The following is a 15,045-nucleotide window of genomic DNA, read 5'->3' as shown; positions in this document are numbered from 1 at the left end:
CAATAAAACGAAAACAAATTAAACACTCGCGATTCATCTTAATGGGATCCTTACGCCAAGTACTTGCTGTAGATCTCTTGGGATCTGGAAGCCCCTTTGTTTTCAGAGCTTTTGAGAGAGATTCCGATTTCTGTGCGCAAGAGAACGAGAGGCATTTGATTATCTTGTTTTTTTTCTTTTATTTGCGTCAGGAAGAATGACAAAATGTTTGAAAATATTTGGATTTTCCCATAAATTGTTAATTGTATTCCGGATCACTGGAAGCCAGAGATGTTGCTACAGTCTCAAAAATCGAGAGATTAAAGCTCTGATTTAAACTCGATTTGGTTCTCTCATCTGCTGCTGGCGGTATAAAACGCAACTTCTCAGCTTGTTATCTCCCAGTCGAGCTTGAAGCGTCTGTTTGCCCAGAAACCCACGTCACACTACAGGTTCCGATCAGTCCAGATCAGCGTTTCCAGCGAGATGATGATAGCCAGCAGCCTCGCAGTCTTATATGGCATTGCCGTCTTCTCGTCGATGGGCGTGCAATCTGCCCGAGCAGGTTAGGGGAATTCTCGGAATCCGCGTCGCATGGGATGCTAATGCTAATATTGGTGTACATTACATGGCTCAGACTACGCCGACGACTGCACCACACCGGATGGCGACCAGGGTCAGTGCATGCCCTTCTCCTCCTGCCGCAGCATCGAGGAGCGGCTGACGGAAGCCCAGAAATCCGGACAGAAAGTGCCAGCCGACTACGCCAGTTATCTGCAGAGGGCTTCCTGCGGCGAGTTCAATGGAGTGGTGAGTTCGAAATGATGGACTTAAAACTCATTACGATAGAGCAGCTAAGTTTAATGTGGCATTATCAAAGCAATGGTGACCATCATCATCTTTCGTTTGTATAATGGATTCGCAAACGCACTGATTAAAATAAAAACAAATTCAATGGCGTATAGCAATTATGTTACTCAGTCAAAATCATTCATATTCGCAAATGTATCGCATAAACCTCATTGATATTCACATATGCAACTTGATCAGACTAGTTTCATATTCCTTGTAATTTTAGATTCTAGATAAACTAGGTCTTTGCTCCAACAACTGCTTACTGATTAACTTTAATGACGTCTCCTCCTCAGCGCCACTTCTGCTGTCCCTCAGCCCACATTCAGCACAACTCCAAGGTGATGAGTCTGTTTAAGGACGAAAACTTCGACTGCGGCAACTTCCTCAGCCAAAGAGTGGCCAATGGCTACGAGGTGAAGCTCTCCTCCAGGCCCTGGATGACCCTGCTCCGTTACCAGCAGTTTGGCGAGTCCAGGTTCCTGTGCGGCGGAGCCATGATCTCCGAGCGTAGGTGTTCCTTCCATAAAATGAGATTTAAACTTCAGTATAGTGTATATTACTATAGGCTACATCCTGACTGCTGCTCACTGTGTCCACGGTCTCCAGAATGATCTGTAAGTACGCGAGTACCAGTCTGGAAACATTCGTGACTTAATCTCCATTGCCATAGCTATGAGATCCGCTTGGGCGAGCACCGCATCTCCACGGAGGAGGATTGCCGCCAGCAGGGACGCAAGAAGAAGTGTGCTCCGCCAGTTGTGGATGTGGGCATTGAGAAGCATCTGATTCATGAGAAGTACGATGCGCGTCACATCATGAATGACATCGCCTTGCTGAAGCTGAACAGGAGCGTTCCCTTCCAGAGTAAGTTCCCTCCACGTCAAGTGAATCCCCATCCTTATATATAACTATAAATACTCTCTATGCAGAGCACATCAAGCCCATTTGCCTGCCCATCACGGATGAGCTGAAGGAGAAGGCGGAGCAGATAAGCACCTACTTCGTCACTGGCTGGGGCACCACGGAGAACGGCTCCTCCTCGGATGTGCTGCTCCAGGCGAATGTGCCGCTGAAGCCGCGCTCCGTCTGTTCCCAGGCCTACCGCCGGGCAGTGCCCCTCAGTCAGCTTTGCGTGGGCGGTGGCGACCTGCAGGACTCCTGCAAGGGCGACTCCGGTGGTCCGCTCCAGGCACCCGCCCAGTACTTGGGCGAGTATGCCCCGAAAATGGTCGAGTTCGGGATCGTCAGCCAGGGCGTGGTCACCTGCGGACAGGTTAGCCTGCCCGGTCTGTACACAAATGTTGGCGAGTACGTGCAATGGATCACGGACACCATGGCCAGCAATGGCCTGTGAGGAGCATCCTAGAGTGTGCCTTAGTATTAAGTCCTACCCAAAAATATATTAAACACATATTTGTAAACTCATTTAACAGCTTTGCGGTTTTACTCGCGGTTTTTATGTGGTTCGCATAAAATTACACATTCAGGGGAAAATGATATTAGGGATTCGAAATCATTACTCCCCCACTCTTGCCCCCAACAACTTAAATTACTTGCGAATGAATCATAAACACATCTTACTTCTGTTTGACGGATAAACAAAAGCCTGGCTCAGACAGGCGAATAATTTCACATTTTCTGTGAATATTAACAATCAGAATTATTGTGCACCAGACGTGTGACTAATATGGCGTAAGTCTCAAGTGATAACCAAGTTGTTGTATGTTGCCTAGGGGCCAATCATCTACAGGGAAAATAAGTACCCATTGAACTATTAATCAACCGCGATAATGAAGCCAATATATGAGTTCACTCGAATTGTCGATCCAGCACACTTAAGATAAGCTGATTTGATTATTCTTCACGGGATTGCTTATAGTCAAGTGCTGGAATATTAAGTGTTGGAACTTCATAAGGCCCACAGTTTCCGACCTGTCCTAAGTGACGTGCGTTCTAAACATAGCCAGATTTGTATCGCAAACCGCAAATTTCGGGGGGTTTTTTGCACGCATGGCGCACTTAGATATCTTACCCGCGATGCTGGGAATTTCTGTTCTGGAAATTCCATGTTACACATCGGTCTCATATCCAAAGAACGGGTTTCGATACGGCGCTACGGCGACGACCTGCACCATGGGCGTAGCCAGGTGAATGGGGGAATCGGAGAGCATACTAATTGAGCAAAAAAGTACCGTCTCAAATGGCTGTCCAGCCCACCTGTTGAACTTCAGCGACGCGTGCCAGTCCCCACTGCAGTGGCAATCTCCAGCCGGAAAATCAGAGACTTGGAGGGCAGAGATCTAGCCATCTAGCTTGGAGCCACCAGCTGCGAATGGGAGAGCCAACTAATCGGCAGGGGGTTTCCTGGAATTTAATCGCTTTTCCCACGCTCCACGATCCAAGTTCAACTATCGCTTTTCGTACCGTAGCTGATGATTATGGTTCCCAATCGTTGTTATTATATGTCCGTGATTTATAAAGTCTCGGTGTTTTAATAAAACATAACTAATGCTTTAAACAAAACGTATACTATCAGGTAATTAAGTAATAATATTGCACCCCCTCTCTAGAGAGTGTAACTTTATAGTATTGCATTACAGACCCACGGCACTAACTCAATAAGGTAGCCAGTATCTGAAACTAGTAGTTCTCCATGCGCTTGATCTTGTGGAAGTGCCGCAAAACCTGTATCGCCGATCCGGGATTGCGCTCAGCTATTGATCATTAGTGCTGTCTGGATTGGATTGGGTATTGTATTGGCGCTTCCCACAGCACGCGAATCCGAGCTACAAAAGCGCGGCACACGACGATCTGCGGTTCATTACAAGTTCATCTGTTCAGCGCGCACGTTGGAGAACTCAATCGTGAACGGGAACGAGATCTCGACGAGTAGTAGCATCAGCATCCGGACTTGAGACAGGTTTTTTACAACTGCAGGAAGGCCGCCCACGTTGATTACGGATTATTGATCACAGCAATCAGTCAGGATGGTGTCTACGGCGATTGGACTCGGACTCCTCTTGTGCATCTTGCCCCAGCTGGTCATCAGCCGTAAGTTCTAAGCAAGATATATCCTACGGACAATGCTTACTATTCCACTGACTTGCAGAGATTAGTTGCATCACTCCGGCCCAAGCAGCCGGTCAGTGCATCCGATACCAGGAGTGCTCCTTTGTGCAGAAGATCATCGGGATCTACGGCCGAAATATACCTCGGAAAATCCACAACCAAATCATTCAGATGCAGTGCAGGAGCAGCACAAATACAAGGGTAAGTTTTAATGATTCCGGAACACATTTTAGTGCTAAAAAAAATGATCAAAAGCAAAAGTTTAAAAAACAAAATTTTTGGATTTTGAGGAGTAAAGAAAAGATCATTTAAAAGGCTCAATAAATCAACTTGAATTTATGTTTTTAGGACTTCCATCTTTGTTGCCCCAACGAGGCGACCCCGCAGTCCGCATCCAATCAGGAGTCCCAGAGCAAGGTGGTCCGATCCGCGGGTGGAAATCTGAACCGGTACAGTCAACAGGGTCTGCAGCTGCTGAACTCGGTGACCAACTGCGGCAACAAGGGCAATCCCAAGGTCAGCGGTGGAAAGACGGCCAGGCCGGGCGACTTTCCCTGGGTGGCCCTCATCAAGTACCAGATCAACGATCCGCGTCCATTCCGCTGCGGTGGCAGCCTCATCAGCGAGCGCCACATCCTGACCGCCGCCCACTGCATCATCGAGCAGCCCAAAGTGTAAGTTCCTCATGCTACAACCAAAACAATTTCATCACATCAAGATACAGAGTTTCTAAGATGATGCAACGAAAATTGGAAAACAAATCGATAGTCATTTTTAATTGGTTCAGCATCTACTACTGATGACTAATCTGTGCGGACATGGCATTCTGTTTCTAGCATCGCGGTGCGCCTGGGCGAGCATGACCTGGAATCGGAGGAGGACTGCCACTATTTGGGCGGTACGAACCGCGTGTGCATTCCGCCCTACGAGGAGTACGGCATTGAGGAGATTCGTGTGCATCCCAGCTACGTCCATGGCAAGATCAGCCATGACGTGGCCATCATCAAGCTGGATCGCGTGGTCAAGGAGAAATCTCACATCAAGCCCGTGTGCCTGCCCATCGACCAGAAGTCCCAGGAACTGGACTTCGATCAGAGCTTCTTTGTCGCCGGATGGGGCGGTACCGATAAGGAGACCGTGGCTACCAAGCTCCAGCAGGCGTTGATCACCAGGAAGAGCCTGGACGAGTGTCGCCAGTACTACGACAAGGGTGAGGTGAATGATAACCACATCTGCGCCACGGGTACCGGCATCAAGCACACCTGCCAGGGTGACTCCGGCGGCCCCGTGTTCTTCAAGCACCGCTTCAAGAACACCTACCGAGTGGTCCAGTACGGCGTGGTCTCCTTCGGCGGACGGCTGTGCGGACAGAACCAGAACCAGCCAGGTGTCTTCGCCAGCGTCATCGACATGCTTCCCTGGATCACGCAGAACCTTCAGTAGTGCCACCGGAAACTCTTTCCTCAAGACACCAATTTATTTATATCCGTAGTCTTAAGAGTTCGTGCATCTAGCTTTGTAAATAACTTTAATAAATAATATTAGCAGCAATAATGAAAATGCCAATTTTTACCTCGGCGGAGCTTGGAAAAAGAGGCAGAGGCCTTGAATAAATAATATCCTCTCAAAATAAACATTTTGATCGTCCTATTTATGTTGAGTGTACTGGTGCAATAGCCATGTTTTTTATGCGAAAGCAAACTATAATTAAGTTAAACCACTAAAATGGTGCACAAGATTATAGATAGTTATCATAGGTCCCGAACATAAGTTTCAAACAATCTTGACCACTAACCTTCGCCACAAAAGGACTATTTTGTTTGATAAATTCCAAAGGGTTTTTGGTTTTATAAATTGAAATTTTAAGATTCAAAAATCTTAGTCTCGCCTAAAAAATTCTATTAAATCCATCATCTATCAATGCCTGTTCCAAACGTAACTAACTGGTGCATAAACTGCTCGTCTGACTCATAGCTCTTCATGTGGTTTAAGCATAGCTTTAGATTTCCGAGTAATTTCTGTTTCTATATCACAGATACTTGAACTTCGTCATTATTGCCATGGATAAAGCTCTTAAATACCACTTATTTCAATATCAAATATCATTCGGAGAGTAATCATTCTATAAAAACGTTATTTCTCAGAATTTCTATATAGTATATATAGAATAGATAGATTATATATATACAAGCTTCGTCTTTTGATCGAAAACTGAGTCATCAACAATGGTAATGTCGTTGGTATGCTATAATTTGCGGTTAAACGCTGCATTTAATGTCCATTTAAAATATGTACGAGTACCTAAGATTTTGTCTGAGAATCTGTTTGGATCTATGTGGATAAAATTATACATATCTCCGGGTTAACAGTGAGTAATACTGGACCTATGTCCCTAAAAGTCTAACATGACTTTTGCTTTTAAGGATGTCCATTTAAATAATTGCCTGGAGCGTCTGTTTTGTGCGAGCTTTAACACTGAACTAAATCCAAGCCAATAAAACTGGGTAGTTATTTTAATGTAGGCCAAAGCGGAAACAATGGATCGATGCTATCATGCAGCCCATTGTTACCAAAAGCTCGTGGCCGAAAAGAAAATTTGGGGAAACAGTTTCCTTTTTGCTGCTGAAAAGTTCACAATGCGCAGTAGCCGCTTCCACGGATTTTTGCTGAAGATGTAACTTCCTATATATGATCTATATAGTTCCCATACCAACCTCGCCTCTGTTGCAGGATTCTCTACTTGGTGACCTTTTACCACACGCTGCCCTTCTTTGCGAATGTCTCCATGTTGCTGCTGAACAGCTACCTCTCCTCGTCGGTATCCTTTAATCTGGATACTATATAGTAAGTTGAAATAGCAAGAAGTATACCCCCTAACTTATATTGTCTAGCTTGAATTGGAACTCTTCTTTTCCGGCCATCACTGTATGCGAGATATATAACGCCGAGAGGATTTGGGATCTGAGTGATTCACATTTTGGCGTGGAGCACGATATGCATGTGGACGATTTCATTTCCGAAATTGTATTCTACCGAGGGGTCTGCAGCAGCTGCGAGGATTGCGCCAGGATGCCATGTCCTTCCAACTTCACCCACCTGCTGGACGTGGTGCGTTGGATTGCCTATACTGCTGTACTTGCTCCCAGCTATATCCTCTGGTCCTTGCAGTTCCGCACCAAGTGCCATCAACTGCTGGTGAATTGTAGCTATCTGAACAAGCTGTTCGACTGCTGCGATCAGTTTCTGCCCCTGCCCACGGAGTATGGACTGTGCTTCTCCTTTAACTCACATCAGGCTCGCAAAGTGTCCCATGTCCAGTATACCAACAACCGGATGACGGGACCGGGACATCTTAGCTTCCATGCTGCCACCGACATTCAGCTATACGTTCATGCCCCAATCGATGTGCCCTACCAGTTTTCCGAGGGCATGATACGGGAAACGGTGCTGCTAGGTCACTACAAGGAGCTGATCCTGAACGTGATCGAGGTGCACAACGACGAGAGTGTCCAAGATCTAAGCATGGAGCACCGGCGATGTCGCTATGGCCATGAGCATGTGCCAGAGCGCCAGGGAATCTACGACTTCTACAGCTACTCTGGCTGCGTGGTGGAGTGGTAATATGGAATGTACCTATTTAATATAATTCATTCCATGTATTGCATTCATAGTACTGTGCTACTCCAACTCGAGAACTGCAACTGCACCAGTCACTTTATGGCTATTCCCGGCCAGAATTACCTACCCGTCTGTGACTATCGCGGCCTGATCTGCCTGACCCGGATCCGCGACAAGATCATGACGGAGCGCAAGTCCTGCAACTGCATGAGCTCCTGTGAGGAGCCGGAGTACAACATAATATACAACTCGGCTGATGAGTAAGCACATTAAGAAACTTTCATTAACGCAGTTCAACATTTAGAGGTGAAACAAGTAAATGGGTTACTTAAAATGTAACTTTTAACTTCTAGGGATGATGAAGCCTCAGATGAAGTGTCGGAGATCCGAGTGTCATTGGTTGAGCTGCCAACACAACGATATGTACGTCGCGTAACTAAGACTATACTGGACTTCTTGAGTAAGCTAGACTATCCGTACCAATTTCAATTAGTTTTGAATTTCGCCTTTTCAGTTTCCCTTGGAGGGCTGGTTGGCCTGTTCTTTAACACATCCGCTCTGCGAATCGTGGAGACCATTGTAATCTGTCTGCGGTACAGAAAAACGGTTGTGAAGTGGGTTAAGCGGTTCTTTCTTGGCACAGTTCAATATTTACAGATCTTGGACCAGTCGACGTAAATCACAATAATATCATAAGCTTTAAATCATAGTTGTCTTTCTATAGGGAGTATGCACTTGTACGATATGGGTAGTGGGAGCTCAGCTCCGTGCCATCTTTTGTGCCACATAGGCTGCATTGTCCGGGGAATTGTGCCAGTTGGGCGGCGTTACGAACTGCATCAGGGTTTGCATGTAGTTTGGAAGATACATGAAGCTGGAGAAGAGCACCAGGAACAGCATAACCAGGAAGAATCCATCTGATTGCGAAGAGATAATCCGGATTAGCAGTTGGATTTTTCGCGTAATTTCGATACTCACTGATCAGCTTCTTCTCCCAGGGCTCAAGCATGTTGATGCACGTCACCAGTTCGTACTGGCGGTAGGCGTGGCTGGCTAATTGTTTTAAGTTCAGCATTTTGGATGACTAAAGTCCAATAAATTCGCGTCGCAAGAAATAAAGTTGTAAACAAAAAACATATGACATTTGGTGTTGCCAGACGTTATAAGCTGGAATTGCTGCAAATCGTATAAGCATTTTTGTATCAGCCAGCCTTTGACCGTCCACTAAGACAACACTGCATGTTAAGTCATAACAGTACTGTAAAATCATATGGCGCGATTGTTTTGATTATTTGTGATCACAATTTTTGTTTTTAAAGTGTTTTAAACCAAATTAAGCAGCGACAGGAGCTTATTATGAGCCGTAAACTTGTTCGGTAGCTTACAGCAAGTACAGCACTTTTAAAATCTATATAAACTTTGCGACTTTCAAGGGTTTGGGAGCCATCGCAACCTGAAGCAATTGAATTAAGACCATCCGTGTCCCATGAAAACCTTCAAGTATCTTATAAATCCTGCTGGGACATCTCCCTAAGTGCCACAAATAAGATCCTGACGGGGAACAAAGCTCTGGACTCTCATTTTGGAGGTGGAATATCCTTGGGTCAACTGGTCGAACTGATCGGCAATTCGGGCACCGGAAAAACGCAAATGTGGTATGGTTTAACTATTGTTTTGTTATTAACTATAACTTACAAGTGAAATGGTATTTGTATTCATTGATAGCTTGCAACTTTGCCTAAATGTACAAATTCCTAAGGCGGCTGGCGGATTGGAAGGCAGTGCACTATTTATAGACACCCGGCAGGATTTCCATCCCGACAGATTAAAGGGTTAGTAAATGAAGTAAACTACATATTTCTCTGGTGAAACTAAACAGAAATTATTTCTAGGCCTAGCATTGAAACTGGAAAGGCAGTATGCACACAAAGTTCCAGAATTTAAGGCTCACAAAATGCTGCAGAAAATCTATTATGTGAAGTGCCACAAACTGGATCAATTAATGGCCACAGTTCTCAGTTGCCACAGGCATCTCGTCGAGCATCCAGATGTAATATAAGTCCCTAAAATATTTGCTAATATCTACTTCTTCACTATCATAAAATATTTTTCTTGTCCCTTCCCAACATCACAAAAAATGCATACAAATGCCCAACCAATTTTTATTTAACTTTCATTGAAAGAGATTTCTGTAACTCCAAAAGCACAACTGTCTCCTTAGATTAAGCTGATTGTAATCGACTCCCTGGCTTTTACCCTGCGAATGCTTGAGAATGGCGCCCATCGTTACGAGATGCTCCTGGAACTGCATGAAAGCATGCGGAGATTGCAACGTCAACACGAATTGGCAGTAAGTCCTCACAATCGATCAATTTTCCTTTCCTTTCAAAATCCCGTCCACCGGCAGTGGGTCTTCACCAATGTGCTCACGCATCGCTACGTCAAGAAAAAGTTCCAAGTGGAGCCCGCCTTGGGGGATCTGCATTCGCACTTGATCAACGAGCGCATCTGGTTTTCGGGCAGCTCTGAGCTTCACCTGGGCAAGTCGTGGAGAACGAGTAGATTAATTAAGGAGTCTGAATGAGGCTGCATCACTTTTACTTTGTGTCTATTTAAAACATTAGCTAAAAATAGGTACTTAAGGTTTCATTATGAGTTTAAAAGTATGAAATACTTGCAGGAAATACTTTCACATGTTAGAAAAAAAAGTTACCTTGCTAAATAATATTGTTTTTCTTTGGAATACAAATAAGTTTAGCGAGAGATAAGGATCGAAGCATTACTAAAGGATAGAGGAGCAGCAGCAGCAAACGGCATCCTCAACCAGTTGATTCGCATCAGCACAGAAAACGGATCCGCAACTAGCGCACACCCAGCCAGCTGCTGAGCAGTTGCTAAAAGCTCCTCCGGTCAGCTCCACTCCACGACGACCCCGATGCCTATCGATGGCGCAGCTCCAGATTGACAGGCGAGCAACGCCTGATTTATGCGCGCGGCACAGGAATGTGGCAAAGTGTAAAAAGTGTTTACACATACGAACGGCGACACCCAAACCAGACTGCCGATCTCTAGCCCGCGGCCTTTTGATTATACACAAAGAAAAAGTAAAGTGTTATTTTATAAAATGATTCACATTTAATTCAATGCAAAGGCATTTAGTATGGGGATTTTGTAATAGTAGTATTAATAGTAGTATTACTGGATAATAATGTTATGCACTTTTAGATTAAATGTTTAGTAGTTTCTGGGTAAGGAACAATGCTCTACTCCTTAAAAATAAGACAGAAAAGTAATATTTGAAAACACTATTTTTTTCAGTGCACGCCTTAGGCGAACATGGAGCTCCGGGCAGCAGCTAGTCACGCATATGCCGCGACAACTAATTCAATTTCCACTTGCCAGAAGGAGGCGGCTGTTTAGCCGAGTGTGCACGCCTAATTGGTAATGCGATCGGCTTTATTGAGGCGCTGGAGTCGCAACAGCACTTGTGGCTATAGCTCTACCCATATAGCTTAGTCTCTGGATCTGAATCGCTGGATGTGACTGAGCCTGGTGCCTGCTGGCTGGTGGAGCTTGCTGGTGCAGTCACAGGCTATCGCTGTCGCTCAGCGCAAATCCCATTACGTGCGATCCGTTTCGAGCCATAAACATGTAACAGCTGCAGCCGAGCTCCCCTCCCAGTTTCCACCGATACCACCCGATCCTAGCCGAGTTTCCTGGCTTCCAGCGGCGCAACTTGTCGCTCGAACTTAATTGCCTCGGTTGCGCTTATGACTTTCGTGTGCAATGCATCCTCATCCACATCCACATCCACATCGCCGCTCTGTGACTGCAGCATTAGAAAGTAACTCCAGCCGGCGGAAAGCTATAGCTATCAACATCGGTCTCGCATCGTCTTCGTCGTCATCGCGAAGTTTGCTGGCGCTATTTTCGACACCGCCTGGCCCGCCATAAATTTCCAACTGCCCTGTAATGCACTTGGGCCTCAAAACTAGAAATGGTCTGACTGAGTCGGTGGCACCGAAAAAAGTTTGTGATGTGATCGGAAAAAGATATTGGGATCAGTAAAAATCATTACAGATCAAGATTTGGTATTTTCAAGGCAATGGTACTTGGTTTTTGTATCTCTATATGTACATATAACTAAATTAATTATAATTATTGTGCGAAATCGTAATGCCTAATATAATATTTAATACTTAAGTTTTACTTCTTTCTTTTTTCTTTTCGTGTGGGTAATTTACCAAGCTGGCAAGTTGAAAGTCCATTTCCCATTTTCCATTTCGTACGGGTTTCAATTAAAACAAAAAGCAAAAAGCCAACAAACATTCCGAGTTACCGAGCATGGCCTGGCAATTTGGCCACGACCTCGTGCACCGCCAAAGTTCAGGCCCAGAGTGGCTAATTCCGCAACACCGCGCCGCCCCGATGGCAGCGCCCGATAGCAAGAGCCGTGGCCACAAGCTGCGGCTCCAGGAGGAGCTGCTCCACTCTGGCCGTGAGATAATCAAATGTTGGCCAAAAAGGATTGCACTCACTGCGGCTGCTGCCGCCGCCTGGCTTATTGTTCTGAGAAATTGTTATTAATTGAGTTGTACGTTGCACCTGGCAAGCTTCGATTTGGAAAGCGCTTCACCACTTCTCGATTGCTATCTGCTGCCCAGTGGGTGGCCCTTCAGCATCGACTATTGACATACTAAATGGCCCAGCTCAGCTCATTTGCCCAATTTAATTTGGCCTGGCCATCAATTTTAGCCAGGAGAGCAGCCGCGATCTCGTCTCATTTGCATGCCCGTAATTTATGCCCATCAATTAGCTGATTAATTTATTTGGCGTGGAGCGAGAGCTTCGTAGCATCATGCCCAAAACGCTTGTCTAATTAGACAAATGCGCTACATTAATGTCGCCTCTGACATTTATAAAGCGTGGTTCTGCCGCAGTTGGGTAATTTTTCACTGATTTTCTGGCTCCTCTTTCTTACTAAGTGAGCTTCAGGGGGCTTGGTAAATCAATTAATGACCGCCTAAGAGGGGTTAAATGGCCAGTGGGATTAGATCCTAATGTTTTGACATTCAAATCGAATTAGTCATTTTAATAGTGATTTTTTGGTAAAGGTCCCTGGAGCCAAGATAATAAACAGATCGGTAAATTACTTATAGGTTCGTTTTAAAAGCGCGTCTTAAACTTGATGAGCAGCTAAGTAAATAAACGACTCACAATATTCGGTTTGTTTTTGTAAAGATATTTCTTTGATGCCAGTTCCTTTCTTACGACTTTCACTCGGACGTTTCCCAGGTCTATTAGCCAATCCATTCCCCACCTAAATTAGTTTATAATGCTGCTTATAAATGCCACTTGTCCAGCAAGACACGGATGTGCCTGGATCTTGATCCAGTCGCAGCGTGTTTCTCAGCGGCAATCTTCGCCTGCCACTGGCGCAAGGGGAAATGAAAATATTTTAATTAAAACACAAACTAAACGTTTACTGCTGGCGATGTTATCCATAGCATTTCATACAAATAACAACGACAAGTCTAACCTGGCTACCAGTCGGTTGTGGCTTGCAACTCCTCCAGGAGCTCTGTGCTGTTGCTGTTGCTGCTGCTGCTGCGTGCAACAAATACGGCAAATGTTGCATGTAACAGCAGCAACATGTGTCGCACAGCGCCTATTTGAATATATATCAAATCAGTTTCAGATAATTTTCTATAACAGCTCGACACACAGGCAAATGGTCGAAACATTTGTACGAGTTCGTTGTCTAAGTCTTTCGTTTTGCTAGCCATGTTGCTGCTGGAGTTGGTCCTACTTCAGCCGCTGCCGCTGCCGCTGCCTGCGAGTGCATATTTTACGCGCTGCATTGTGGCAAACGGATCGGGGCTCGAAATTAAGTTGTTTTGCATAAAAGCGCCATAAAAAGGCGCAGCCGCGGCAGAGGCAGCAATTGTGATTAGAACGACACGACAGGCACGACATGCGACATATGAGACGATGCATTTGCTGCAGTGGCAGTTGCTGATGTCGCTGCTGCTTTTGCCTTTACTGCGTCCTTACATATATGGCCAGCAATTGTCGGTCGAAAATTGGCGGCTCAACACGAGCGACGTATGTCATCAAATGGCACTGCCATTAGCGATCGCCAAAGACATCCTCGAGTGGTTCGAGTGGTTCGAGTGGATCGCGTCGGTGGCAGCTTCCTGCGGCCAGTAGGCAAATGGTAGGTACCCACCTCCTGTGAACCCCTCGGAACAGCGGCAAACTATTATCAATTTAAGTTGGCTAATTGGTTTCAAATTTATGGACCTGTATTTGATATTTATGTCGTCTACGAGAGCTGTGTGCCCCGCAATTTCGCCTGTCTGCCAGCCAAGAGGCCCTGGCTATATGGCTGTTCCGATCCGATGCGATCCGCAGCGACCGTCGCTGCCTTGGCATGCTGCAAACAACGTAATTGGCTTTCAATTTGCAGCAAATTGTTGCAACAGCCACGACAACGGCGCAAAGAGCCAAGAGCAACCGAGAAACATATTTAGATTATAGACGGATAAAGTTTATGTACGTTCTGTTCTCGCTGGGCAACTTTACTTTAGCTCGAGGACTGGCCCGCAGGCCCGCTTCCTCTGCTGCTGCCTGCTGGCCTCCGTCCACCATAATTCCAATGAGTTATATGCCCATCATGTGCGCTCCTTGGCCCTTCAAAGTCGAAAACGTATCGCGCGTTAATTAAAAAACAGCAACAACCACCGAAACATCAGCGGACCGCTTGGCAGCAGAAATAATACAGAAAAAAGCGCCAAAAATGCCGCTAAAATTTCGCTCGGCTGCGGCGGTTCGAAAAGGGCGGCTACCAAAGTCCTGGCCTTGGACAGTACTGTTCAATAACTAAATAAAACACTTGAGCCGCCGTACACTGGAAAAGGTTTTTCCCATTTCTCGATTATCATAAAATGATTGACTACAACTGATACGAGTAAGATTAACAGATTAACATATATTGGGAAAGCAAATCGCTTAATCTTTGCTTGACTATCTAAACACAACGTTTTCGACCAATTACACCTAATCTGTCTAAGTCTAAGGCAAAATGTTTGGTTTTTTTCTGTGCATGGAGGAAGAGAACGAGAGGCAGGCACAATCAAGCGAAAATTCCTGGCATTTTCTGCTTCATTAACAACACACTCATACTCCAGAACCCGGCCATTTCGTTTTGTTGGAGCCGAGTTTACCGCTGACGAAATTTACGCACGTTGTGGTAAAAAACCCAGCCACCTCTGCAGTATCTGTTTTTGAATCCACTGCTTCGGGCCTTGATCATCCGCTGAGCTTAGTTTTGTGTGTTTCGGCCGGCTCTTTTTGGTATTTTAATTAGAAACCGAACAACGCAAAATGCATTGCTCGCTGGTCGATTTCGATTTCTTTCCTCCTGGCCTTCTGATCTGTTTCGCCGGTTTCACCATTTGTGTCCCGATCCCGTCCTCTGATTCGATCCGTTGTAGTGCCCAACTTGCATTTGGTTTTCACATT

At 45.5% G+C, this 15,045-nt stretch overlaps 5 protein-coding genes across 7 annotated transcripts; 4 read left to right on the top strand and 1 right to left on the bottom strand.

The window, feature by feature from the left end:
- The first annotated feature begins 363 nt into the window (after positions 1–363).
- On the top strand, positions 364–2,264 carry LOC6554805 (serine protease grass). Its single transcript, XM_001981547.3, has 6 exons — positions 364–544; positions 617–789; positions 1,128–1,341; positions 1,400–1,448; positions 1,505–1,698; positions 1,764–2,264. The coding sequence occupies exons 1-6, from the start codon at positions 466–468 to the stop codon at positions 2,186–2,188; spliced, it is 1,134 nt and encodes a 377-aa protein (XP_001981583.1). The 5' UTR covers positions 364–465; the 3' UTR covers positions 2,189–2,264.
- A 1,233-nt stretch (positions 2,265–3,497) lies between these two features.
- Positions 3,498–5,473, top strand: LOC6554803 (serine protease grass). The gene is made up of 4 exons (XM_001981545.3): positions 3,498–3,885; positions 3,944–4,104; positions 4,252–4,577; positions 4,740–5,473. The coding sequence occupies exons 1-4, from the start codon at positions 3,822–3,824 to the stop codon at positions 5,344–5,346; spliced, it is 1,158 nt and encodes a 385-aa protein (XP_001981581.1). The 5' UTR covers positions 3,498–3,821; the 3' UTR covers positions 5,347–5,473.
- Positions 5,474–6,539: 1,066 nt separating this feature from the next.
- Positions 6,540–8,199, top strand: LOC6554802 (degenerin del-1). Its single transcript, XM_001981544.3, has 7 exons — positions 6,540–6,577; positions 6,634–6,747; positions 6,795–7,011; positions 7,072–7,520; positions 7,575–7,781; positions 7,875–7,981; positions 8,036–8,199. The coding sequence occupies exons 1-7, from the start codon at positions 6,540–6,542 to the stop codon at positions 8,197–8,199; spliced, it is 1,296 nt and encodes a 431-aa protein (XP_001981580.2).
- LOC6554801 (serine palmitoyltransferase small subunit B) lies at positions 8,132–8,695 on the bottom strand. Its single transcript, XM_001981543.3, has 2 exons — positions 8,500–8,695; positions 8,132–8,438 (listed from the first exon to the last, which is right to left on the bottom strand). Exons 1-2 carry the CDS (start codon positions 8,594–8,596, stop codon positions 8,281–8,283), a joined length of 255 nt encoding a protein of 84 aa, XP_001981579.1. The 5' UTR covers positions 8,597–8,695; the 3' UTR covers positions 8,132–8,280.
- A 72-nt stretch (positions 8,696–8,767) lies between these two features.
- Positions 8,768–11,625, top strand: LOC6554647 (DNA repair protein RAD51 homolog 3). 3 transcript variants are annotated; one of them, XR_003407815.1, is made up of 6 exons: positions 8,768–8,897; positions 8,955–9,176; positions 9,247–9,353; positions 9,414–9,571; positions 9,743–10,625; positions 10,840–11,625. XR_003407815.1 is itself a non-coding variant. In XM_001981542.3 (6 exons), the coding sequence occupies exons 1-6, from the start codon at positions 8,878–8,880 to the stop codon at positions 10,103–10,105; spliced, it is 813 nt and encodes a 270-aa protein (XP_001981578.2). In that variant the 5' UTR covers positions 8,768–8,877; the 3' UTR covers positions 10,106–11,625. The 3 variants fall into 3 exon arrangements, 2 of the variants coding, with proteins under 2 accessions (XP_001981578.2, XP_026835314.1); XM_001981542.3 differs by having other exon boundaries at positions 9,743–9,871; positions 9,929–11,625; XM_026979513.1 differs by having other exon boundaries at positions 9,743–11,625.
- Positions 11,626–15,045: the final 3,420 nt, after the last annotated feature.

Source organism: Drosophila erecta, unplaced genomic scaffold (assembly GCF_003286155.1).
Source record: "Drosophila erecta strain 14021-0224.00,06,07 unplaced genomic scaffold, DereRS2 tig00000000-arrow-pilon, whole genome shotgun sequence".
Lineage (NCBI taxonomy): Eukaryota > Metazoa > Arthropoda > Insecta > Diptera > Drosophilidae > Drosophila > Drosophila erecta.
The sequence above is the reverse complement of the archived record's forward strand: the minus strand, read 5'-3'. Positions and strand labels throughout refer to the sequence as shown.

Bases quoted from the DNA above. Each gene is read 5' to 3' on its own strand.
- LOC6554803 (XM_001981545.3), top strand. From the start codon at position 3,822: ATGGTGTCTACGGCGATTGGACTCGGACTCCTCTTGTGCATCTTGCCC. The intron at 4,105-4,251 runs GTAAGTTTTAAT...TTATGTTTTTAG, and splicing joins GGAGCAGCACAAATACAAGG to GACTTCCATCTTTGTTGCCC. The intron at 4,578-4,739 runs GTAAGTTCCTCA...TTCTGTTTCTAG, and splicing joins ATCATCGAGCAGCCCAAAGT to CATCGCGGTGCGCCTGGGCG.
- LOC6554802 (XM_001981544.3), top strand. From the start codon at position 6,540: ATGCGCAGTAGCCGCTTCCACGGATTTTTGCTGAAGAT. The intron at 6,748-6,794 runs GTAAGTTGAAAT...TATATTGTCTAG, and splicing joins TTTAATCTGGATACTATATA to CTTGAATTGGAACTCTTCTT. The intron at 7,982-8,035 runs GTAAGCTAGACT...TCGCCTTTTCAG, and splicing joins GACTATACTGGACTTCTTGA to TTTCCCTTGGAGGGCTGGTT.
- LOC6554801 (XM_001981543.3), bottom strand. From the start codon at position 8,596: ATGCTGAACTTAAAACAATTAGCCAGCCACGCCTACCGCCAGTACGAA. The intron at 8,439-8,499 runs GTGAGTATCGAA...CTTCGCAATCAG, and splicing joins CTGGGAGAAGAAGCTGATCA to ATGGATTCTTCCTGGTTATG.
- LOC6554647 (XM_026979513.1), top strand. From the start codon at position 8,878: ATGAGCCGTAAACTTGTTCG. The intron at 8,898-8,954 runs GTAGCTTACAGC...GCGACTTTCAAG, and splicing joins ATGAGCCGTAAACTTGTTCG to GGTTTGGGAGCCATCGCAAC. The intron at 9,177-9,246 runs GTATGGTTTAAC...ATTCATTGATAG, and splicing joins ACCGGAAAAACGCAAATGTG to CTTGCAACTTTGCCTAAATG.
- LOC6554805 (XM_001981547.3), top strand. From the start codon at position 466: ATGATGATAGCCAGCAGCCTCGCAGTCTTATATGGCATTGCCGTCTTC. The intron at 545-616 runs GTTAGGGGAATT...TACATGGCTCAG, and splicing joins CGTGCAATCTGCCCGAGCAG to ACTACGCCGACGACTGCACC. The intron at 790-1,127 runs GTGAGTTCGAAA...TCTCCTCCTCAG, and splicing joins GCGGCGAGTTCAATGGAGTG to CGCCACTTCTGCTGTCCCTC.